Source organism: Chiloscyllium punctatum, chromosome 11, assembly GCF_047496795.1.
Source record: "Chiloscyllium punctatum isolate Juve2018m chromosome 11, sChiPun1.3, whole genome shotgun sequence".
Taxonomy (NCBI): domain Eukaryota; kingdom Metazoa; phylum Chordata; class Chondrichthyes; order Orectolobiformes; family Hemiscylliidae; genus Chiloscyllium; species Chiloscyllium punctatum.
The window spans coordinates 85,773,976-85,800,875 of record NC_092749.1 but is presented as its reverse complement, the minus strand read 5'-3'; the positions used below and the strand labels follow the sequence as shown (position 1 = coordinate 85,800,875).

At 40.6% G+C, this 26,900-nt stretch overlaps 1 protein-coding gene across 1 annotated transcript in view; it reads right to left on the bottom strand.

Annotated features, from left to right (window-relative positions):
* LOC140483396 (centrosomal P4.1-associated protein-like) overlaps positions 1-24,471 on the bottom strand; it is a 184,722-nt gene extending 160,251 nt beyond the window's left edge. Inside the window, exon 1 of the mRNA XM_072581646.1 lies at positions 24,358-24,471. Within this exon, the coding sequence (XP_072437747.1) occupies positions 24,358-24,445 (88 nt within the window). The 5' untranslated portion in view covers positions 24,446-24,471. The remainder of the gene's footprint in view (positions 1-24,357) is intronic.
* Positions 24,472-26,900: the final 2,429 nt, after the last annotated feature.

Genomic DNA, 26,900 nt, shown 5'->3' with positions numbered 1-26,900 from the left:
TTTTCATCTTTTAATATGAGGAGTAGGGGGGGTGGCCATTTTAGTTGAAAAGAATCTCCTATTTAAGTTATTAGAGTGCATTAAAGACATATACAGGAGATTTGTAATCCTCAAAGCTTTGATACATGGGGAAGAATATGGGATCTTAAATGTGTACTGACCCCAGCCCACCCCTTTAAATTCTTGACAGATGCACTTTCTAGACTGATTAACCTTGCATCTCAACATATCATCGTAGGACAGAATTTTGATTGTCTCAGTGACGCCATGGTAGGCAGATTGCCCAAAGGGTGCCAATATCTTTTTTGCGATCTAAACTATTAAGGGATTTGTGTGCTGAATTGGGGTTGGTAGATGTTTGGAGACACCTTCACTTTACGGGTAGGGATTTCACATTCTTCTCGAACTCACATAGATGCCATACCCCTGCAGCACATCTAGGCTCTGTGGTGTCATGTACACTTGACAATATCACTATTTTCAATCACGCCCCAGTGTATTTAATGGTTAAGAGTAAGGCTCCAGGCACTGGTGACTGGACCCCTTCATCCTTAAGGATAGCAAGTTTATTGAATTCTTTTCAACTGGGTTCAGGGCTTTCTTGGATATTAATTCAGGCTCAGCCAGTGGCCCATCCATTCTTTGGGAAACAGCTAAAGCCTATACTAGGGGGTTGGTATTCAGTCAGTAAGAAGCGAGAGATGGTTGAGCAGCAACGCTTGCTCGAGGCATATCTGAAAGTAGCTCAAAAGGCATACTTTGACAGGCTCTCGCTGGCTAAACTGCAGAGGATCACAGAGCTCCAGTCTACGCTGAACTCCATGCTCACATGGACAGCCAAGACAGAGTTTATATTTGCAAGTCAAAGGCTGTTTGAGCATGGGGATAAGTTGGGCAATTACCTAGCATACCTTGCTAGGAAGAGGAGTGCCCTCCAAGCCATTTCCTTGATCAGAGAGGACACTGAAATTTGACCTACGATTCTAAAAAGGATTAATGCAGCATTCCAGAAATTTTACTCTGAATTATACCAAACTGAAGCAATGAGAGTGAGCCAGTTAGGAGGTCAGGATGGAGCCCTTTTTTAAGAATTTGGGCCTTCTGTGAATGACCCCTGAACAAGAGTCTTTCCTCAATGCCCCATTGTCAGAGGAAGAGGTGCAGGAGACTGTGAGGCAGCTCCAGAATAGGAAGATGTCGGGTCCTAATGGGCTCCCCAGTGAGTTCTGTGGGTAATTTATAAGTATATTGTCAGGGCCGATGCTTAGTATGTTTAATGACTCACATAGTCGTGGCCTCCTCCCACCATCTCTAACAGAGGCGAACATCTCTCTCATTCTGAAAAAAGGGAAGGCTCCAGAGGACTGTGCTTACTATGGAACTATCTCACTCCTGAATGTTGACTTCAAAATTTATCCAAGACCATGGCATTAAGGCTAGAAACTGTAATGCCCTCCATCATTAAAGAGGACCAGAAGGGGTTCATAAAAGGTCGCAGATTGACAGATAATGTCAGGAGATTACTTAACATGATCCAAGTATGTCAATAGCAATAGGTACAAGGATTGCTGATCTCCTTAGGTGCGGAAAAGGCACTTGACAGGGTCAAGTGACCATATCTTTTTCATACTTTGAAGTGGTTGGCCTAGGAGAGACTTCCATCAGGTGGGTGGGGGTTTTGTATAGTGATCCTCTTGCCGCAGTCCTCACTAATGGTGTACAGTCAAGCAATTTTAATATCTGTAGGGCAGTCGACAAGGCTGTCCGTTGTCACCATTGCTTTTCATATTGGTGATGGAACTGTTGATGGAGCAATACGCAGGGATCCCAATCCAACCGCTCCAGAAGTGGGGACGAAGTCACATAAGATCACGGATGATGTTCTTGTCTCCTTATCAAACACAACAGTTTCAGTGCCATACCTGATACAATGCATCAACTTGTTTGGTAGCTTCTCGGGTTATAAGATCAATTTTGCGAAGTCAGAGGCCATACCCATGGGTGGTCTCCCGAAAGTGCCTGATCCTGAGGGTGGATCTTGGTTCCCCTTTAGATGGTCGCAGGAGGGCTTTCTCTACTTAGACGTATTTGTTACTCCCGTTTTTGATCAGCTATTAAAGCCAATTTTGCCCATTTATTCGACAGAATCAAGCAGGACCTTCGTCGATGGGAGGCACTTCCAATCTCTTGGTTAGGTCAGATAGTCCTCATTAAAATGAACATTCTGCCCTGTCTGTTGTATCTTATGTGAATGCTTCCTCTGCTTTTTACTAAGCAAATATTTAGAAGACTGAATGGCTGGTTTAGTTCTTTTATCTGGTATTGCAAGCGGCCCGTAATTAAATTGACTAAACTACAGTTACCTTATAGACCGGGAGGAGTGGGTCTCCCAGATGTCAAAAATTATCAGTTAAACTCATTGCTATCTTATATGAATAACTGAGCCCGGAGGGGTGGGGGTGAGAGACTGTTGTTCACTTTGGTTGGACCTTGAAGCATCTCAGGCGAGATGACCCCCTTGTTAGCCTACTGTTCTTAGAATAAGTGAGAGCAGTTAAGGAATATTGCCACAGCCCAATAGTCATCAATACTGTCAAGGCATGAAGGGCAATGCATCATGGTGAGGGCAATATTGCCAAAACATCATTTTTGACACCCATAATTTGTAATGCAGGCTTTCAGCCAGGGATAATGGATTCTGGGTTTAAAGTATGGGCAGCTAGGGGCCTACCTTGCCTGGGTGATTTATTCAAAGGGGACATACTGACGTCTTTTGACCAGTTGGCTAGGAAATATGAATTGCCCAGTATGGACATCTTTCGGTCCTTCCAAATTAGAAACTTTATACAAAAACAGACCACACTTCTAACTGATCCTTACAGGTCTGACATGGCAAATTGGGTGTTGAGTACTGAAAGTACATTATCTGTTAGCAACGCTTATCATCTATTGGGAGACGGCTCCTTGGATGAGACCGAACGGCTTTGTAGGATATGGGTGAGGGAGTTGGACGTTGAGATGTCTTCTGAAATATGGGAGGATATCTGGGAGAATACAAGAAGGATCTCAATTTGCAACAGGGCCCATGCTTTGCAATTGAAGATTCTCGACAGGGCACATCTGGCCCCGGACCACCTTGCTAAAGTTAAAGCGGGAGCATCTCCAATGTGTTCTAAATGTAAAGTGAGCATAGGCACGGTTATTTGTGGTCTTCGGTCTTGCCACCTGCTGGCATACTGGAGTGCTGTAGTAGGCAAAATAGAGAAGGCCTGGGGACGGAGGTGGAGATGGACCCTGTATCTCTTCTTCTTGACTTTGTTAATTCTCTTTCATTAGATGCACACGAGAAAAGGCTTTTCAGTATCCTCACTTTTTGTGCCAGAAAGAACATTCTTTGAGGGTAGGTGTCGGAAAATCGCCTGAGGCTGACAGGCTGGCATAAGCTAGTCAAGGAGCACATCCCCATGGACTTTCTGACGAGTAAGGTGCACCATAAAACTAAGAATTTCTATAAGACATGGCAACCCTTTTTGGACTATTTGGGTACAGATTTGTCCACCATACTAATAAAAGCCTTTATATAGCCATGGCAATGGCTAGGTAATGGGTTTGGTATCCCGAGGGGAGGAACTATGAACATATGAATATGTATAAGCTTGTGCGTTCGATGATCAAGAGCTATTGTTTTGTCTTGCTAAGCTATGTTACAATTGTTATCATCATTATTATTGTTAAGATTTTCCTTTTTAGCTTAGTTGTTAGTATTTATTTGTGCAATTAGCGGTTTTGTTTTTAATACTGGTTTGAATTGTTTGGTTTTGTATTTGTTGTAATATTCAAAAGAAAAAAATTATTTTTAATAAAAATATATTTTTAAAAATTTAAATTCCAAATTATAATATTCTACCTTTATCACATCAAGTATCTGAAACACTGTTACAAAACTTCTTTACTGTGTTCAAGGTACTGATGGTAATGTGGACCTTATTGCTCAACTATTGTTTGTGGATATATAGTTTCATAAACTGGGTTGAAGACAACAATAGAAAGCAGTAACAAAAAACAAAAATTGCTGGAGAAACTCAGCAAGTACGGCAACACCTGTGGAAAGAGAAACACGGTTAACGTTTCAAGTCCAGTGCACCTTCTTCTGAACACCTTCAGATTCACTCTTGCAGTTTCATTTCATGAACCTAGTTTTCTTTATTTCTCTCAATACAAGAAACAATAGTGTTAGGAATTACCATATTCCAATCGCTAATTAGAACTACCAAAATATTGCTACCAAAATATTCAAACCCATGAGGTAAAAGTGTACTGTTAAATTTCACGTAGAGATAAAGAATTTCAGTGACACTTTCCGGTTGCTCCCCATGAGAATACATAAATACTGATGGTTTACCTGCTAATGACTTCACTGCTTTTAAATCTCCTTGACCTAGTGACAGACGCAAACTGATTGTGGGGAAAGAGATTCCTTTCACAGACATTGTGAGGAATAGTGTTACTGCTGATTACGAAGTTCAATATTACGTGTACCTGTATTGATTCCAGTTTGAACAGGATGGAGAAAGTCAACATTTGTAAACTTCCTGAGACAGAATCTTCACTACTCAGTTGTAGATAATCAGAAAGATAGATTTAAAGTAATTAACAAAAGAACCAGAAAGGGAAATGCAACTTCTTATGTAGTCAATTATTAGGATCTGGAAATTTTGAAGTTTTGTAGCTGAATGTTTTCTGGAAGCAGATTCAACAATAGCTCTCAAAAGGGTAGCTCATGGATCTGGAAATATTATCAGAATTATACGGAAAGGATTTGGGGAGTAGGACTAATTAGATAGTTCTGTCAAGGACCTAGTATAGGTGCAATGTGTCAAATGGCCTTCTGTGCTAAACTATTTTAAGATGTTATGAAAACAAACCTGATCTTTCTAATAAGCATAAGTGGAAAATATAATACAAGAAACACCATTGTGCTTTCAAAAGACTTTCTTAACCATTGACAAGTTTGTAATTGGTAACCATAGAAATGTAACCTAGACACTCTTACAGCCCAGTAAAGTTTCTGAACAATAAACAAGCCAGTGCAGCAATCAAAGTACAAAGCTCTATTAAGTTACATTTTAAGACAAGCAACAGAATATTCAAAGTACCTAATTTGGATAGCTATTCTAGAGATACATAGAAACTTAAGGAATAATTTTTAAACTACTTCTTCACCCCATTGCTACACTTCGTGCTTCCCTAAATGAAATGTGCAAAACATGCCTCGACATGTCTCTGACTCCATTTCAAACATTAAATGGAAATCTTCCAGGTTACATGTATAACACATCTTAATTTAAAAGTTAGCTTCTGATTATCAAAGTGAATCCAATACCTCAGAAATTCCAAAACATACCGAGGCTGTCGCTGAGGCAGGAAAAAAAAAAGAGATATTACAAACAGAATTAATTTAATGAAGGTTGGTATGTGGGATTAAGTATGCTGTGCTTTGCAACTGATGAACAATCCGTTCCTGACACAAAGCAGAAGGGAAGAAGTATAGACAAAAACTGGTCCATCATCCTTTTTACAATTCCTTGAGGCATTTGAGGGGAGAAATTGGATAAGACTGGAAAACAAGATGAGAGTTATAATGTATAGTTAGCATGTGCGTGTTTGTTGCAGTGCAGTCAGCATGGGAACTTTGTGTTACCTGCCCATTTGTATCATAATAGTGCAAAATGAATTAGGCTACATATCTTTGCAGAAGGTCTAAGTTTTTGCAAAGTTGGCATCACCTAAAGCTATGCTGCACTGCTAAATGTCAGCTTCCTTCTCTTAAAGGCAAGTGTAATCTGTTTTGCAGCAGGTGTTCAAAGTGACTGGACAAGATTGCCTTATTCAGTGCTAATGTTTCAGTTGGGCAATGGGAGAGGCTATCCATTGCTACAATATAACTGGCAGAGTTTTCCAATAGAGGTCAGAGTAACAAAAATGGTGACAAATGCATATCAACAACATACATGATTTAAAAAATGAGACCTTCTTTCTTAAGACTAAGGTTAGGCCATTCTACTTCTTGAGTAAGCTCTGCCCTTCAATAAGAATTTGACTGATCCATTATAACCTGAAATCTGTATTCCGGCTGACTACTGATAATCTCTAGTCTGGACCAACAGTCACCTTGTTCACTCCTTAAAGAAATTCTTTGTTTTTATATTTCTGTTAGCATTCTATCGTACTTGACTTTTTCACTGTTTATTAAGTTTTAGGTCATTCTTTTCCTTTGTTTTATATTCTGTCCAATCCTCTCATCTACCATCTGCTTTTGCACAATTATATGTTTTTCTTTAAGTCTGATATAATCTTTAACATTTCTCCTTAACCACAGATGATAGGTCCTTTGCATGGAATTTTCCTTACTCACTGGATCATATCTATTCTGTATATTCTGAACTATCCCCTTAAATATTTGCCAGAGCAGCTCTTTGACCTATCCTTTGTCTTCATAATTTCCCTTACATTTTTTAAGAACAGTCTCAGACCCCGTCTGCTCTTCTTCAAACTGAATGTAGATTTCAATCATATTGTGGCACTCTACTAGGATAACCTGGCATTCCTAAATGTAACACTCTCTCATCATTCAAAACATGTTGTGCTCTTTTACCTTTTTAAATTAGGTTAATTAACTATAGAACATGCCCTTATATTCCATCTGCTATAGTTTTGCCCACTCACTATCAATTGATATCCCTCTTCAGCCTCTTCCACAATGCTTACTTTGCCAACAAATGTTGTATCATCTATGAACCTGGGTTATAGTGCTGGCCCTTTTGGAAGTCATAGCCTGTGGAAGGGCTGTAAACATTGAAAATGATGATATCCACCTTTCCATATCCCACTCCTCTGGAACAGTTCATTCTTGATAGAGAAACATATGGGCAGGGTCTACATGTGGCGAATTACTTACAGGAATGACCTACAACTAGGGTGAAAAAAACCACACAGGTACCAACTCCATAGGATGGGGTGACTGTGCATAATTTCTGCTGTAGAGGATGCACATTCGGACTTTGATAGATTGGAATACATAAAAAGAGTAAAAATATACAGTAGTATGCCTGCCAGAAAACTTGCTTCCATTGTCAAAGAGCACGGAGAAGTTTTGCACTGACTTGGCAAAGGGTTGACCTTGGACCCTATGCTTTTCAATGTGAAAGTGGTAGCCAACTCCATGTGAACATTTGCAAACTCAACCAAATATTGGAGTGGCAATGCTGTCTCACAGCACAAAGGACCCGGGTTCGATTCCAGCCTCGGGTGACTGGGTGGAGTTCGCACATTCTCCCTGTGTCTGTGTGGGTTTCCTCTGTGTGCTCCAGTTTCCTCCCACAATCCAAAGATGTGCAGGTTAAGTGAATTGGTGATGCTAAATTGCCCACAGTGTTCAGGGATGTGTAGGTTAGGGGCATTAGTAGAGTAATAGGGTAGGGGAATAGGTTTGGGTGGGATACTCTTTGGAGGGTTGGTGTGGACTTGTTGGGCCTATTTCCACACTTTAGGGATTCTATGATTCTATGATGCAGTATATGTTGACCAATATCTCACCATCTATTGCAACACAAGCAGAAAGCTTTTGAATGCTGCAGTCAAAGCATAGTCCGAGGATATCAAATCTCACCTTTTAGCCATATAAGCAATTACCTCCCATACAGGCTCGAACTGTTTCGTTCATGGCTACAGATGCCAGATCTCAAAGAGGTCCCTCGCAGCACTAAACTGCAGTTTTCATAGAATTCCTATGTATGGAAACAGGCCATTAGGCCAAACGAGTCCCTATTGACCTTCCGAACAGCATCCCTTGCAGAGTCAGCGTGCTACCCTATCCCTACAACCTCTATTTGGCCATGGCCAATCCAACTAAATTGCACACCTTCGGATTATGGAAGGAAGCTGGAGCACCCAGATGAAATCCACACAGACACAGGGGAGAATGTACAAACTCCACACAGACAATCACCCAAAGCTGGAATCAAACCTGGGTCTCTGGCTCCAAAGATGACAGTATACATTTTTTCACTAGGATCATTCCACCAATGTACTCGCTGTTTTCTGAGAGCCATTCAGTGAAGAATGCTGATGCTGGGCTGAAGTTGCATTGTTCATAAGCAGGCCTTTGAGGGCCTAAGCTGCCCAAGATAGCAGCATGCAAGGCCATCTGCTGTTGCCACCAATGAAAATCTGAAGATTTCTTCCAGCAACACTGCAACTATTGGAATAACACTGCATAAAAGCACTAGGTCAGGCAAAGGGAATTGCAGGACATGCATCAAAGGAATGCACAAAAGTGCTTGCCAAACTTTGATATTATATTTTGGATGATTTCCATGATAAAATGGTTTTGGAATGGTTGTATTTTGACATCTTTCATTTCAGTGTTACTACTGTGTTACCAGACAGAAAGTAAAGTGTGCTACTGTGGTAGAATAGGGATATGAGCTTGTCGTGAATAAAACTGTACTCAGATGAAGTGATCCCATTATTCCAGCCTTCTGTCTTCCTTGCTTCTCCCAGTCCTCTCTTCTTCTTCCTCTTTCTCAGTTGGCACCTATTCAAGCTGGCAAGGCTGAGAAAATGGTAGTAACGTTGTCCAGGCCATGATAAATTGTGACAGAGAATGACCTCCTTCTATGTTATATGCTTTAGTGAATACTTCCTTCAGGGTAATCCAGGGAGTGGATACTTAACAAATTATAACTTTTATTGAGACCATCATTATTTTTCTTTTATTTTTCTCATTTTTGACTTGTAACGGAGTTGAAATTGAAAATTCAACTTTGAACAGCAGCTTGTTTTTAAAAAGCACAGAACAAAAGACTAATACTTGCTGTTGGGAAAGATAACGCAGGTTAAGTGATTCTCTAAGAATACTGTAGACAAACTGGAGAAGGAGGATAGAGGCAATTAATCCAGGAAGAGGGACTATGAAGGTCTTCAGCAGTTTACCATGAGGAATGAGAGGTATTGGAGATTTTAGTAGGTTTAAAATGGACTAATCACAGGTCTGGATAAGTTGTTTCTCAGGCTGCTATAGGAGATGACGAAATTACAGAGGCTGTGATCAAAATTTTTCAAAAATGTTTCTTTGGCTATAGAGGTGGTGCCAGAGGACTAGAGGACAGCTGATGTGGTTCCACTTTTCAAGAAGGGTAGTAGAGATAAACCAGTGAGTATTACATCAACAGTAAGGAAACTATTGGAGAGAATTAATCTCCACTCAGAGAGACAATGTTTTATCAGGGATAGTCAGCTTGGCTTTGTCACAGACCGATTATGTTCAACAAATTTTTTGAGGAGGTGACCAAGTGTGAGGATAAAGGTAGTGCAGTTCATGTAGTTTATATGGATTTTAACAAAGACTTTGACGAGGTCCCATGTGGAAGACTGGTAAAGATAAAAGCATACGGGTTCCAGGGTAACTTGGTAAGTTGGATCCAAAACTGGCTTAGTGATAGGTAACAGACAGTGGTAGTAGAAGGCTAATTGGGTGATGGAGGCCAGTGTCTGGAAGTGTATCAGAGGACTAAGTGTTGGCTCCCTTATTATTTGTGATACATATGAATGACATAGAATAAAATGTGGGGAAGGAGATGATGAGTAAGTTTGCAAAGATTTGACATGAAGATTTGCCAGGTATTCGACAGTGCTGAAGAAGGTCTTAGGTTGCAAGAGGATATAAACAGATTGGTCATGGGGGAGGTTGGTGACAAATGGAATTTAAACCTCATAAGTGCAAGGTGATACACTTTGGAATAAATAATAAGGCAAGGGAGTACACAAAGAATAACAGGACACTAGGAAGCTCAGGAGAAGATGGATCTTGGGGTCATTGTCTGCAGATCCCTTAAGGCAGCAGCTAAGAACATTAGATTATAAGAACAGGGGGTTATGTTGGAGCTGTACAAAATTTGGTTCAGACTTATCTGGAGTAATTTGCAATTCTGTTCACTAAACTATAGGAAGGATGAGACTGCACTGGAGAGGATGCAGAAAAGATTCACCAGGATCAGCTCTGAAGAGAGGCCAGGTAAGCTTGGATTGTTTTCTTTAGAGCAGAGAAGGCTGAAGGGGAGTCCTGATTGAGGTGTATAACATTATGAGGAATAGAGAACAGCTATTACCTTTAACTGAAGGGTTAATTACAACAGGCATAATTTTAAGGTGAAAGGCAGGAGGTTTACAGGATTTTTAAGAAAGGTTTTTTACTCAGAGCGTGGTAGGAATGTGGAATGCATTGCCTGGGAGTATTGTTGAGGTGGGATACCTCACAGCCTTTAAAAAGTATTTGGATGAGCACTTCAAATCTCGTAACATACAAAGCTATGGGCAAAGTTCTGGAGAACGGGACTACTGTAGATTTAGGGTAGTTATTTCATCTGCGTAGACTTGATGAGCCAAAGGTCCTCTTCTGTACTATATGATCCTATACAATATACAGGAGACTATATCCAGATGTTTGAAAAGCATTTCCCCCACCAGATCCTATTTTCTCAACTCTGAATGGCCAAAGTCCCAGGGAGTACAAATCGAATGCTTCAAAAACACTGAAGGTTTTAGCGAAGTGCGGCAGCATTGACATTAATAACTGGAGGAAACTTGCAACTAATCATTCAAAATAGCAACAATGTGTTCCCAATGCTACATTTTGCTTTATTGCCTTAATGATGAGACAGCACAGTGATAGAACAGGAAAGAGAATGAAGCAAACCTGCAGTCCTGACCCCACTATCTCAATGGATATCCTGTCCCCATTCACAAAGATCTGCAAATCGAAAATCAGGTTGTTCAATCCTATAAAGCTCCAAACAGAAGCTGGAGTATGCATTATCCTTGAATCGAGTGACAGTCAACAACATTACCAAAGTACCTGATGATGTTGATAATGCTGATGTGGCAGCATGGATTTCATCATATGCATGGGATCAAGCACCAGGGTCTTGACCCAGGTGGATAATGATAGCCACTGTTGCCAAATAACTATTTTTGGTTTAACACATGTCTCAAATCCTCAGGGATAAGCAGAGTGAAACAGAATGAGAGCATCATAAATGGTGCCAGGATTGTGCATTCATCTGCATGCACTCAGCATGTCACAAATAAACTGCATATCCATGGAAGGGAACCTTCTGCGGCAACAGCACATCTCCAGAGCTGGTTGTAGAAACTGGATGCAAAGCTACATACTGTATATGCAATTCACAGAGTACTGAATTATGGGAAAGCATTTATTACTCTAAAATTGTAAAAGTTTTCAGACAATATACTGTTATGTTTTTTAAACATATAAGATGCTAAGACAAAGTCCCAAAATGCATAGTTTATTACAGCTATTTTGTTCTATTTAAGATTGAAATCTAATTGGATACAGAACAAACATAATCTTTAATTTTGTTCCAACACAACCAGACACCATTCCCCTAAAAGTAGGTCATTTTCATATTTCATCTAAATATTGGAGGCATACAGTAACAACCCAAATCAACTGCCATGGCAATCTTTCCTGCCTTTTACTGGACCCTATTAATTGCGTCCACCCAACAGCATAGCCAAGATTATGTTACCTTAGCTCTGCATTATTTCTTATAAAAATCAGATTAAAAAAAAATAAAAACACTAGCTTGAACTGCTTCTGAAGTATGAATCCACACCATAGATATTAGTTGCAAATCATCTTCAGATCACATTTTCAGTAAGATAGGGTTTTTGTTTGCCCATCAAATCTAATCTAATCTCCCTTCAGCACCAGTAGTGCCAGTGAGGAGTTTTGAAGAGCCATAAGTGCCCAGCGGCTGGTCTAAATGGCCATTGAAGGCCATAGTGGAATGTCAAACCTTCATCATGAACTGAAGTAAATGGTGGAAAAAAAGCAGCTACAAGAGTGTCTTTATACATCAGGACTCCTCATGTCCATTACTGTCACTTTGTGGCTTAGCACTACCTGGAAAGCAGCAATAGCAGAAAATTGTGGAAGAAAATTTATAGGTGACTGGACCACACACCCATGCTGTTTTCACAGACAATGTACATAGAAGGAAAGGCTAGTAGCAGTTCTGTTGAAAATGGTGCAAAGAAGATATACCTTAATTTGGGCAATCAGACAACACTAAGATTCAACATTCATATTTTCCATTATTCACTGTACTTATCTAGACTGCAGCAGAGAATTCAAGTTTATCACTTAAAAAACTGTTCTCAGAATGTGAATGCAGTTGTCAACATTCCAAAACTCCCCATCACTAGTTGATATAAAAACCATGTGGCTTACTGGTCGAATTCAAAATGCAATGAGTCAACCACACAGTAAGGAACTGGAATCAACTCCAAGGTAGACTGAGTTTAGGCGAAAGGTTCCCTTGCCTAAACATTGCCAATGAAGGCCACTGAAGCAGGTGATTCAAAGACATACAAAAAAGCATATCCTGAAATAGAAGACAATGGAGTTTCTTACCAATGTTGGATTAGCACACTATATAGCTGGCAAATAGATAGTTTAGGCTAACAATTTCTATATTTGAGTTTTGCAACTGTATCTCCATTGAATACTGTTCATTAAAAAAATCAGTGACAAGAAGAAACAGCACAATCCTGAAAGTCAATAGGTATGAGACTAGCAATTTTTGAGAACTATAAGAAAAACTACATCGGGCAAACTAGCAGGAAACTTGCAACAAGGATACATGAACACCAACTGGCCACCAAAAGACATGACCCACTATGACTAGTTTCTATACATATAGACAAAGAAGGAAACCACTTTGACTGGAACAACACACACATCCAAGGGCAGGCAAAACAAGGACACTCATTAGAATTCTTAGAGGCATGGCACTCTAACCAAAATTCCATCAATAAACACATCGAGTTAGACCCCGTCTACCTTCTCTTGGAAAAAAAAACTGGAAATGACATCACCCACCTTAAGAGATAAGACCTATAAATAGAGAGGTGGGACATACCACCAGAGCTTCACCAGAGACCCTCACTGATGATGTTACCTAGTATGGTGACAAAACATCTGAAAACAAACCTTCAAGCACAGCGAGTTTACTTACATACTGAGGTATGAGACTATTAGTGCCAGAGTACAAAGGCAAGGTAGCTGAACACTGCATTTATGGAACTCCTGCATTTGCCATTAAGTTAAGGTTATAGTGAGTTTAGTTTATGGTTTGTTTTAGGTGTCTCAGATAGAGATATGACTGAAGGAAAATGGAATTTAGTGACGCACAGAAATTCATCAAAAGGAAAATGATTCCAGCCTGAGTGTGAGAAAGGAGCTTTAATGTCAGGATAGTGATAACTTTTCACTGAAGTTTGGGTGCTTTTAAGTATATTATTGGGATAAAAGGAACAGTGTTTTCTGATGTCTAACAGAATGATTTAACACACTCAAGGGGCTGAATGACCAACCTGTTTCTGTTCCTATGCTTCTGCTGAGAATACTTGCTATACCTTAATGAACAATGCTTAACAGTGATACAATTGCAAAACTCAACTATAGAAATTGTTAGCCTAAACTATCTATTTGCTAGATGTCTTTTCAACTTTTTTTTGTCTAATATAATTTAGATCATGTGTTCTTGTTGATAAACATTCTATTGTTATGTTAAAAGTACACTGGCAGCCTTTTGTCAGTGTATTCAGTAACAGACCTTCATGGCTAAAGGAAAACCAAGTTAGAATCTAACAAGCCAAGTTTCACTCTATATTTTCACTTGTACAGTGTTACCATCAGCTGGGATCATAACTGTACATTCTTCAATCATTCATTCTATTTATTATAGAATCTCCACAGTGTGGAACAGGCCATTTGGTCCTACAAGTCCACATCAAACCTCCAATGAACATCCCACTCAGACCCATCCCTCTACCCCAGCCGTAACCCTACATCCCCCATGGCGAACACACCTAATCTACATATCCCTGAACACTCTGGGCAATTTAGCAAGGCCAATCCACCTAACGTGCACATCTTTAGACGGTGGGAGGAAACTGGTGCATCCAGAGGAAACCCACGCAGACATGGAAAGAATGTACAAACTCCACACAGACAGTCGTCCAAGGCTGAAATCAAACCCAGGTTCCTGGCGCTGTGAGGTAGCATTGCTAACCACTGAGCCACCGTGTTCAAAAATAAAATAACCCTTAAAATGAAATTAGCGTTAAAATATTTTTGTAAATTGGAAATGTGAATACGTTTTAAATTATGTTCACCATTATAATTTTAGGTTGGCTAGGTTCTATTTAATGGCAGAGGTTGATCTGTGCAGATAGCATTGTCCTCCTAGGACGGTCTGCATTTATCAATGTCTATCATTCGATACAGCCTAGGACATCAGCGTAAGTTCAAGTCTGAAGCCAAAATGAAGGAATAGATCAGCTAATATGCCCAATGATAACAATGAACACTAAGTTCATTAGAAGTAAGATTGGAGGGTGGAGACAGGATCTAGGAGAAAGAGGAATTTCAGAACTAGGGTCAGGAGCAGAGGCACTGTGGAAGTGGTCACAGAATAGGATATAAGGCAAACAAGGATAAAATTAAATTGCAACTTTAAATGGATATATTAATACTATTTTATAAACTACACTAAAGTGAAATATTAAGAGAATTAATGTTAAGCGAGGACTTAATGTATTATTTCAGATCTTCAGGTGAAACTGCACTGTATTCTCTCCAAGGCCAATATTTCTTCGGTGATGTGAAGGTAGTGGGCAAACTAAATTTTTGTCTTAAATTTGACAATGCATTAATCTCAGTCATCCAAAATAGGCTTGCCTATGGATTCAAAACATTTGCTATATTTTGAAATATTGCATATTCATGATTCAGGAACTTGATTATTGACTTAGTTAAACTAAGAGTGATCATTTGTTATGAAACACATGAGATGAAAGCAAGACCAACAACAATGCAGATTTAATTTGAATATTTTGTACTTGTTGCCACAGAATGAAGTGAGGTTGGAAGTAGTTAAAGGGGTGTTTATGGTGAGGGTTACTCGAGTGTAGTTGAAAATGACCATGCCTGTGATGAAGACCAAGGTCGTAGAGAGGCCATAAGAAGGCAAGCTAGGAGAAGATTATGAGCAGTAAAGAACCATTTATGTGAAAGTACAGGTTTAGAGCAGAAGAAAAAGTAGAACCTATATTTATGTAGTGACTTCTCAAATATAATGGTGTTTCAAAACACTTAGAACTGAAGAAGTGAATTTCAAACATAACTACTCTTGTAATGGAAATATGGCAGCTAATTTGTGCTCTGCAAGATTCCACAAGCATAAGTATGATAATAGCCAATCCAATTTAGAGAAATCAATTAAAAAGGATAAATATTCTCCAGAACACCAAGGAAATAAACATGCTCTTCTTCAAAATTGTGCCATTCTCTGGAGAGGACGGAGAGGGCCTTAGTTTAAAGTTTCACTTGAAAGATGATAGTTATGAGAGTACAGCATTCCCTCAACACTACATTAAAATGTCAGCTGAGAATTTCTTCTCAAGGTTCTCAAGTAGAATTTGAACCCATGACTGTAACAAGCTGTCTCAGGTAAGGGACCTGCAACCTACCCATGCTTGGTACCACAGAGAGATTAATGAATGAATTGTGAATTCAGAGGAGAGATGGCAAGGGAGCTGAGGTAAAAAATGTATGCAGTTCATGGAAATGTGGCCACCATACATTCTGTGAATAGGCAACACAAGATTCAAAGGAAGGATTTGAAATCTTTTGAAACCTTGACAACCAGTACAGTAATTCTGAATTTTAAACTTTACCCTCAGGTAATTCATCATTACTTTTTCCAATCACTTGCATCTAAGGAAATACTAAATTGGGTGCTTGTGTCTTTTTTAGTTATGAGTTTCCAGGCTCTGTCTTTATATTGGGACTATGACTATTATTGATAAGTCTAAACAATCCTGTTCAAAACACTGAATGAGTATCAATACTGCATCAAGATTTTGAAATGACAGGACACTACTTAAGTCAATTATGAGAAGATTACTTTGATTGTTTGAAATACTTTGACCTTGATTTAGAAGTTGATGTCAGTGCTCAATGACATCCTTTTACATGACAGGCAATTTTAGAAATACCATATGAAAAGCATGAATCCTGCTGGAATCAGTGGTGAATTCAATCCACATGATTTCTTCAAAGTTTGTGAGAAGATTTGTAGCTCGGGTGCTCATTGTTGTGGTTCTGTTCACCGAGCTGGGAATTTGTGTTGCAGACGTTTCGTCCCCTGTCTAGGTGACATCCTCAGTGCTTGGGAGCCTCCTGTGAAGCACTTCTGTGATCTTTCCTCCGGCATTTGTAGTGGTTTGAATCTGCCGCTTCCGGTTGTCAGTAACAGCTGGAACTGATGCTACGTATACTTTTAGTTTTCTGCTTTTTTTTGTGTGGTGGATTGAAAGTGAAGAAGGACTGCTTTAAAAAGCCAAGGATTGTAGTAGTATTTTCGCACCATTTAAAAGCAAGCTACTAACTTCTATTTTAAGTTCTGTTTACACTGTTGCTTGTTTAAGCAATGAGGGAAGATTATTTTAAATGAATTGGAGTGGAGGGTGTGTATGATTCAGCCAGCAACAAGTAGCTGATTAGTCTGTGGAGCTGTGACCAGTTGTTGACAGCAATGATGTTCTGCTTGCTAACAACTCTGTGATTGGTTCCCAAGTAACTGAACAGTCTGTCAGTTCAAATGATATAGTCAGAAAATTTTGGACCGCTGGCAAGGGAGGTGTTCTCTTTGCCTCAAATTAAAATATACCTAAAGCTTGAAGAAAGCCAGTTTATTTACTTTTTCCTGTAAGCTGTTGCTTTTAACCAATAAATCAGAGATTTTATATGTTGTGAATGAGTCGCTTTGTGTTTCTTAGAGTGAAGCAAAAGTACTTGTTGAAGAGGGATTGAGAAGTAGCAAGTCCTGGTAAGCCAAAAGAATTCTCTCAGCGAATTTTGTAGACATGGACTATTGATCTGCCTTCTCAAATCTTCCCTGCACCCATAACACCACTTTTTTTTAGTCTGTCAGTGCCTATCTGTATTTGTGTACAGAAGGAGTTTTATAAGAAAGTTAGAGTTTCAACTAGTTGAGTCATATGTTGAAGATTCATAATTGTTTACTTGTAGCTAAACTTTATTTGTAATAAATAATAATTCTTGTTAAGTACAAAAACCTGATCTGTGCTTTCAGTCAATGACAGGTAAATTGCGGTATTTTGCAGAATTTGATAAAACCATTAATTGTTGTGATGACTCTGAGAACAGCAGCCTTTGATTTCCAGTGCACCATCCACGTTAGAAGTGACAATTGCTTAATTTTCTTAAGCTTATAGAGATCAGTTATTTGTTCTGAATTATCAAGTGATCACTGTGGAAATATTTATTATGCAAGTGTTTCATTACCCAAAGTAAACTTACAACTTACACTGTCAGATCCAAAGATTAGAGAATCTCCTTCTAATTTCCAATTACTTAAATTTTGCTATGGCTCCTTGATGCCACATTCAGTAAAATGCTGCAGGTGTAAAAGGCAGTCATTATCATTTCATCTCTGGAAATTACTTTTACCAATTTGTACCAATATAGTAATGAAGTTTGGAGTTGAATGTCTTTATGAAACCCCAAACTAACTGATTAAGTGGATGTTTATGATCCCATAGTACTATTTACCAGAATAAGCAGGCAAATTACCCTACTCTCTTAACCAATATGTACCCCCAAATCAACTTGGCAAAACAAATCTGGTCCTTATGGTATCGCTATGCTTAATTATGCCGTAGCACTAGAGGGAGCACTTCTCATAATGCAGATATAAGGCTGAATTTTCCAGGCCATGAATGAAGTGGGCAATAGCAAGTCAGTTGGGAAAACATGGCAAGATCAAAAAAATGATATTCTTGAAATCAAGAGAAAAAAGTCCCATTTTATGTGCATGGTTTGAAAGAAGATACTCAAATCTCTGTTTTGAGCAGCAAGAGACCTAGTTGCATTACTTACATCTCGTTAGTACCTAATCTCGCCTCATTTATACAGTTTCCAATTCATCCACACACTGAGAAACTAGACAGAGACAACTCCTAATATGAAAGTCAAAGTGGACATCTGGCAGTCCTTGCTTGCTGTTTGCTCCTCTGGGCTTTCAATTGGACAACAGTATTCAAATGCCAGGATATGTTTCTTAGATTAGATTACTTACAGTGTGGAAACAGGCCCTTCCGCCCAACAAGTCCACACTGACCCGCCGAAGCGCAACCCACCCAGACCCATTCCCCTACATTTACCCCTTCACCTAACACTACAGGCAATTTAGCATGGCCAATACACCTAACCTGCACATTTTTGGATTGTGGGAGGAAACTGGAGCACCCGGAGGAAACCCACGCAGATATGGGGAGAATGTGCAAACTCCACACAGAGAGTCGCCTGAGGCGGGAATTGAACCCAGGTCTCTGACGCTGTGAAGCAGCAGTGCTAACTACTGTACCACCATGCCGCCCACGGGCAGTGATCACTTGCATGCCCCATCTACATAGACGCACCCTGACTATGGCCCTATGGTACATTTCTGACTCACTTAGAATGTAGCTCTCTACTTCAGTATTGCACATTGTAATACATAGACATCTTGCATTGCAATGTGAATACCAAGCCACTTTGCTCATAGAGACAAGTACCCATCTCATGGATTGCACCAGGATGCATCTCAGGGCACTTTGTTTGCTCTGTCAGCATGTACACTCATTCTACACCTACTTGGATGCTCACAGCCTCTCTACCATGTCTTGCCTTTTTGCCCTTTGACAACCTTGTTCAGAACTCACAGACTCACAGTGCTCTTTGCCGCCTTGTCCTTCAGTTCAGGCATAAGCTAGTCGTGGTTATCAACAGTGATCACTCAAAGGGATGAACATGTAGCTGTACAGTAATGTCCCAGATTAAATTCACACTGCAGCATGTGCCTGCAGTCTATCCAGTGAACACATTGCATGTGCTTCAACCAAATGACCATGCCTCAAAGTATAAGGGGTTAAGCCCTCAGACAAGTGTACAGAGAATGTTTTTAGACAGGGGGTAATGGCACAGTAAGTCAAGGTCATTGTCCAATCTCACACCAGGGGGTTGTCAGTCAGCCACCTGGGCATGAACCATGGTCAAGTCCAGTTCAACAAGTCTGCTGATTGGCAATAGGTCAGTCAGAAGGCTGGACAGAGAACAGTTAGAGCTCTCATCACTCACTGATCAGGGCTGCCTTTCCAAGTAGTTTAGGGGAGGCTTGCCTTGGTCAATCAAGGGGTCTGTCCATCAAAAGTCAAGGAGATCATCGGGATGACAGTTGTGGCAGGGATGCTGGGGAATTCAATTGTAGAGGCAGCATGCTGAGATGCAGAGGGGTCAATAATTGTGAAGAGGAGAAATTCAACATATACTGCCGGAGGTGCCATCATAAACAGGCACCACCATGCTTGTTTTGAAGGGGTACGAAAAGAGTGCAGGACTAAGCTGTATGTCTGTGGCTCAGGGAACAACATGGGGAGCTGAGCAGTCATAAAACTGGGTTGGATGGGAATCTGGGGAAAATCAAAGCCAATAGGGTGAACAGGAAGAGCAAGGCAGAATGGAGTATGAAGGTTTGTGGAGTGATGATCATGTAAATTGAGAGGCTGAGTTTGTGACTCATTCTGTGAAGTGTTGTCTGTGTTGCCTTCTAACCTACTCAAATCTAAGTGCGCAATCAAAAGAGAAAATGGCTGCCACAACTTATGTCCATTTTGCTGAAGGACAGTGCTCTACTTTTCTGCAATATGATACTCTCCGAAGGGCAATAGCATTAAATAGTCACTTACACTGTGCAAATAAAAGGTCTGTTATCACAGGTCAACCTCATGTATTGGCCTACTATGTCAGCTAAAAGTCCTGGCCACAAGTAATCTTGACCACATCATTCAACATTGCAAATTAATCCTATTAGTGGCTGTGAAGAACAAGTAATGTAATGTAGGCAGGAAATTATCTCCTTAGTTGCTTAAGTAGCAATCACCTTCCACATTTCATAGCCTCCGCAGGTTACAGGAGCTGCTGTCTTCATACCTTGGACTAATAAACATCCACAACATCTTACTGTATGCAATGCTGCCTTTCTTGGATATTATGGAAGTTGGGGTTTAGAGGAAATGTCTGCACTACTGCCACCACCTATACAATCTCTGACACCAAAAAGACTTGAGCAACCTACCTTACCTTCAGTGTATTGATGTACAGGCTACATGTACAGACATTTCACTGGTCTCTTTGGAGGGCTCTCCTTGTCCCAATGCTTGGAGAATGTTTTTTAAACGTTATTTGTGTGTTCTGTGACTTCTGAATAATTATACAATGAGGAGCTACTTTGCTTCTGATATTGACCAAATAGACTCACTGTAACCATATTTAATGGATCCAGGCATAGAAGTTGTGGGCATCTCTGTGGCCACTGCACTAAGAGCTATCACATGAATGGATGAGACACATATAAGCCTGGAAGCCCAGAGCCAGCATTAACCTCCAGCAAATATGGAGCCACCTCCTATCGGGGAGCTTGCAGCCACAGATGCTGCCATGATGCAACAAAGATACAGAAGAGTTGCCATTGTTTGCCTTCCATGAAACATCATGCAGATAGAGAAGGGCAATGATCCAATACCTGCCCAGAAGTGTCAGTCAGAATGTCATATCATGATGTCCATCATATCTGCCTTGCAATGCCCTCTTCCACTGGGGTCAATAAGGACCATAAGATAGTTCCTTCACATCAGGTATCCATGCAAATCATATCTGGCGCTTCATACCAGTAGCAAGCAGAGAGTGGACACTGCTAATCTTTGAAATCTCTGGACCCCTGAAGAACGCACTGAGGTTATGGATAGACAATGAGGTTTAGTGAGAGCCACAGCTTTCTGCCAAATAAGAATATGAAGATATTCTTCAGACGGAACAGCACTTCAGCATCCTACAAAGCAGAAGCACCAGCCAAAGCAGGTAGGTCTTCTTTGTGAATCTCATTCAATGGAACAGAGTTGTGTGAAATAATCCTTGGTTATAAATGTTTTGATGCTACTGAGGCCAGCATCCTCTACATAATCCCATTTGCAAATGCAACTTAATAGTTTGAACTTTCTACTTGTTTTAAACAAAATGGTTAAATACGAATGGTTGGAAGCCTTCCCATGACATTCAAAGCTTTCTTATTTAATCATAACAAAGTTCCATGGATGGGTACTATGGAAAAAGTGGCGCTCACCCATTGTGCAGTGTTAGAGATAACTAGACCCTCTACTTTTGTTCTTGTAGTTGCAGCTAAAATGATATTTGCTCATACAGATGATGACGAAAAGTGAAATATATTCCTAACCTTGATATTGTCTTTACAATGAAGTGTCACCCATGTTACATTTATGCCCTCAGGTTTTCTTTTTCCCTTGCTTCCCAATATGTCTAGGTACAGTCCCACTGTCCACAGTAGGGGTGAAGAGAACTTGCCTTCTACTAGACCCTGTTAGCCTTGGAATTTTGCATAGCATCCTAGTGGTACTTGTAGCCAGAAGACCCAGATATCATGAGTCTATCTTGGTCAGATGCAGATTCATCATCCTGGGCTTGAACTTGGGTTGGGCTTTGCAGACATGATAAAGGTGTAGGGTCTGGCACTAAGAGAAAACTTCTGGGGTTTGTGCTCCAGCTGGGGGCCTGATGGTACCACCATCCTTGCGAAGCAGGGACAACCAGAGCAAGGTCAAGACCCTGTGTCTCCCTACCGCCTTGCCATTGGGGCTGAAAACCATTAGCCTGGCCTGGATGCAGATGTGGGTGTGTGTGTGGGTGTGTGTGTGTGTAGCCAGCATATCCTAAGTATCATTGATATGGCTGTCCATGACAACCACCAACTGTCCATGTAGACATTTATATACAGTTACTGTTGACGGACTTCTCTAATCTTCCATTCAGTTTACCGAGTATTTCTGACAAACCTGCCTGCTGCTCGTGTCAACTTATCCATTTGAATGAAGTTATTAAAGGCTATACCATGGACTCCTTTCCTACAAGGGACAGAGCAAGTGTCTAGCCTCTAGCAGTCTAAGTAGCAGTGATCTGGGACATTTCTTCATGTGCCAGCTGCACAGGTGGAAGTGAAGTGCTCACCAAAGCATGCTCTCAACTGTACGTCAGCTAAAATACCAATGAGGTTTCTGTGCTGATGGAGATTGCAGGAGACAGCTTTGCATAAGTAATCTATGGTTTTTTTCCTCAGAGGTAAAGGAGGAGAGGATGTTTTGAGTGGCTAGTCTCTTCAGGAAGGAGATATACAGATAACACTGGTGCCTACAGGAGACAGGAGATGGAATAAATAGGAGTTGAAATTTGGACATGTTAAGACTACACAATGCAGTACTTTATGATGAATCGTGGCTGACAAGACTTGGAAGTCTATGCATCATCACATAAGCAGGCATGGTCTTCTCTTACTAGGGCAAAGATTCTTCCCTTGTACAGGATGAGAAGACAGCCATCGAGTACCCAGTCATCCATCTGGGCTCTCTCCACCCTACTGTCAGATGTCTTCTCCTAGAATTAGACATGTACAGGGATTGAGTGAAATGAAAGCGACCAACTTGTGGTGTTGATGGAGAAAACATGATGAGGTGTCCCGAGTGACTGAGTAGGCAACACAGAAAGTATGCAAGGCTATTAGTTTTGGAGGTTGAGATGGGTGAGAGTGAGTGAGAGAAGATGCTGCGTGCAGGAGTGAGAATGCTAAATGATGAAGAGATGGGTGCAGGAGCAGAGTTAGAGTGAGTGTGTGGTAACAGAGAGAAAATGCTGGCACTTTCCCTCACAGAACACAAAAGATTATAAAACCTTTTTCCTGCATTGCTGCATATTCCTTCAGACTGCAGTCATCACACTGATCCAGGTGGCAGATTTGGAAGAGGCTAACAGTGGTATTGTTGTCCCTAACAGTCCTGAGGAAAGAGGTTGACCCTACTCTTCACCACACCATCCACCAGGACTTCTGGGTTCTGATAAGCAAATCAGGATGCCAACTTGCCTCTACCAGCATCTTTTAGATGGTTCTTATGACATTGCAACTGTGAAGGGAAGTTCCTGGCTTGCAATGATTGATCAGGTGCACAGCTGGATTTGAAATAGGCAGCAGAAATCCCAGAAGGTTCCAAATGACAAAAAGGTTCTGCTGCTGGTGAGCACAAGATAGTGTGACTACAGTGCAATGGAGTCATGACATAAATAATGAGACAAGCAGCATGAAATTGAGAGAAAACTCGTGAGGCTACGGAGGGAAATCCTCCACGTAGGTCCACAAAATTGACAGTTAGATGGATTTTTAGTAAAATTCTGTCCATAGTTGTCAGTCACAGTTAACCAAACGTCTACAAGTTACTGCGTTCTGATGTAACTAGACTCTCCCAGGAATGCAAGAACATAAAACATAAGAACTTGGAGCAGGAGTAGGAAGTTCAGCCCTTCGAGCCTGCTCCACCATTTGATATGATCACGGTTGATCTCATCTCAGCCTAAATTCCACTTACCTGCGCACTCTTCATAACCCTTAAACTCGCTACTAGTTAAAAATGTCCCTCTTCATAAATTTACTCAATGTCCCAGGATCAACTGTACTCTGGGTAAGTGAATTCCACAGATTCATGACCTTTGAGAGAAGTAATTTCTATTCATCTCTGTTACCCATTACCCTAAAACAGTGAGCCCTTGTTTTAGACTGCTTTACATGAAGAAACATCCTTTCTATGTCTGCCTTGTCAATACCCTATAGCATCTTATATACGTCAATCAGATCACCTCTCATTTTTCTAAACTCCACAGGGTACATGTCTAAACTGCTCAATCTCTCTTAATAAGACAAACACTTCATCACTGGAATCAATCTACTGAACCTCCTCTAAACCACTTCTAATACAACTACATCCTGCCTCAAGTAAGGGATCCAAAATTGTATGCAATATTTTAGGTGCAGTCTCACAAATGCCTTGCACAGTTGCAACAGTTGATTCCTGATGAAGGGCTTTTGCCCAAAACGTCGATTTTCCTGCTCCTCAGATGCTGCCTGATCAGCTGTGCTTTTCCAGCGCCATACACTTCGACTCTGATCTCCGGCATCTGCAGTCCTCGCTTTCTCCTATTAAATTTAGTTGACCAATATCATTTAAGTTTCAGTAATAGAGGGCATTTAAAATGCTTTTTGTACCTGACAGAACATCTTTTGAAGACATTTTCAAAACAGACAGCAATACCTTGGTTGGCCATAGGCAGTGAGAGCAACTTGATAAGTTTCTGCTGCTGTTCCATCAATTGTTGGAGCTGCTCCATCTGATGTCTCATTAACTGACCCTGCTATTGGTTCTGTACCTGGTGACATGATAGAGAATACTGTGTTAGAGAACATTTTCCATTTTTTTTGTAATAATTCTAAATTAGAGTAACAAAGTGAATAGGTTATGTTAAACTTGCATAGAACACTCATTCAGCCTTAAGTGGAGCCTTGCATCTATTTCTGAGTGCTACACTTTAGGAAATGTGTGAAGGCATTAGAGACAGAGCAGAAGGAATTAATAAGGATGGTTCCAGGGATGAGGAACTTCAGTTACATAGACAGAAGTGTGGAATATTTGCATTGGAGAAGAGAAAGTTGAAAGAACCTTCTCTAGGACAGCACGGTGGCTCAGTGGTTAGCACTGGTGCCTCACAGCACCATAGACCCAGGTTCAATTCCTGCTTCGGCCTGACTGTCTGTGTGGAGTTTGCACATTCTCCCCATGTCTGTGTGGGTTTCCTCTGGGTGCTCCAGTTTCCTCCCACAATCCAAAGATGTGCAGGTCAGGCGAATTAGTCATGCTAAATTGCCCATAGTGTTAGGTTCATTAATCAGAGGGAAATGGGTCTGGGTGGGTTGGTCTTTAGAGGGTCGGTGTGGACTTGGGCTGTAGGGCCTGTTTCCACACTATAGGGAATCTAATCTAATCTTAAAAGAAGTTTGCTTGTGGTATCAAAAGTCATGAGTGGCATAGAGACATTCAATGGAGAGAAAACTGTTATACATTGATAAAATTACTGAGAACAGGAGGTCCCAGTATTAAGACAAAAGAAATAATGGAGACAAGAAGGAAAGCCATTTACACAGTAAGTGGTTGAGTTCTAAAATGCACAGTGCACAATGGAGACAGGTTCAAACAGAAACTTCAAAAAGGAAATTGAATCAACTGAAAAGAAAAAAAAATGTTCAGAACTATGGAGAGAAGCCAGGAGAGTAGCAGTAATCATAGAATTACTACAGTGCAAAAAGAGGTCATTCAGATCATCAAGTCTGCATGACCCTCTAAAGAGCATCTCACCCAGGCACAGCCCACCAAGCATTTACCATGGCTAATCCACTTAGCTTGTACAGCCCTGGACACTATGGGGCAATATATCTTGGCCAGTCCACCTCACCTGCACATCTTTGAACCATGGGAGGTAACCCACAGGGAGAATATGCAAATTCCAAAAAGACAGTCACACAAGGCTGGAATTGAACCTGAGTTCCTGGCACAGACATGACAGGCTGAATGACATCCTTTGGTGCCAAAGCAACTGTGATTTTGTGATGTGTTGGATGGAGGTTTGCTCACTGAGCTGAAAGGTTCCTTTCCAGATGTTTCAATACCTTACTAGGTACCATAATCAGTGGACCTCATGCAATGCAATGCTGAAAATTCCTGCTTTCTATTTATATGTTTGGGTTTCTTTGGGGTGGTGATGTTATTTCCTGTGTTGAAGTCACTTCCTGTTCCTTTTCTCAGGGGGTGGTAGATGGGGTCTAACTCGATGTGTTTGTTGATAGAGTTCCGCTTGGAATGCCATGCTTCTAGGAATTCTTGTGCGTGTCTTTGTTTGGCTTGTCCTAGGATGAATGTGTTGTCCCAGTCGAAGTGGTGTCCTTCCTAATCCGTATGTGAGGATACTAGTGAGAGAAGGCCATGTCGTTTTGTTGCTAGTTGGTGTTCATGTATCCTGGTGGCTAGTTTTCTGCCTGTTTGTCCAATGTAGTGTTTGTTGCAGTCCTTACATGGTATTTTGTACATTCATCCTAGGACAAGCCAACAAAGACACACATGAGAATTCCTAGAAGCATAGCATTCCAACCGGAACTCTATCAACAAGCACATCGAGTTAGACCCCATCTACACCCCCTGAGAAAAGGAACAGAAAGTGATTTCACCACAGGAAATAACATCACCACAGGAAATGACATCACTAACTCAAAGAAACCCTAACGTATAAATAGAAAGCAGGAATTGTCAGCATTGCTTTGCACGAGGTCCACTGAAGATGTTACTTAGTAAGGTAGTGAAACGTCCAGAAATGAACCTTTCAGCTCAGCGAGCAAACCTCCATCCAAAACGTCAACCTGAGCTACAAATCTCGTCAAATCTCATTTGTGATGTGTGTGAAGTTCTTTTTTTGCAGCACTGAGTTGCATGCAACTTTCTCCCCAATAATTCCAGGTATTTACACTATTTTCCTCAAGTCTGAACAAGATGCTGGAAGAATAACTGTGGAGCTCCAGATCCTCAAGTTTGCTTTGAAAACTACAACTTTTCTAATCAGCCTGCCATTTTTGTCAACTAAACTACAAAGCCAAGTGAAAACATAGATTTCTTTTAGAAATTTATGCAAGTAAACCTTGACATTCTTTTGGTAGTTGTTGATGCTAATGAACTATCAGCACCTGGAAAATACAAAAGTCTATGTAACACACAGCTGAGTAAGCAGCTCCCTGTGTTAGGGAGGTAAACAA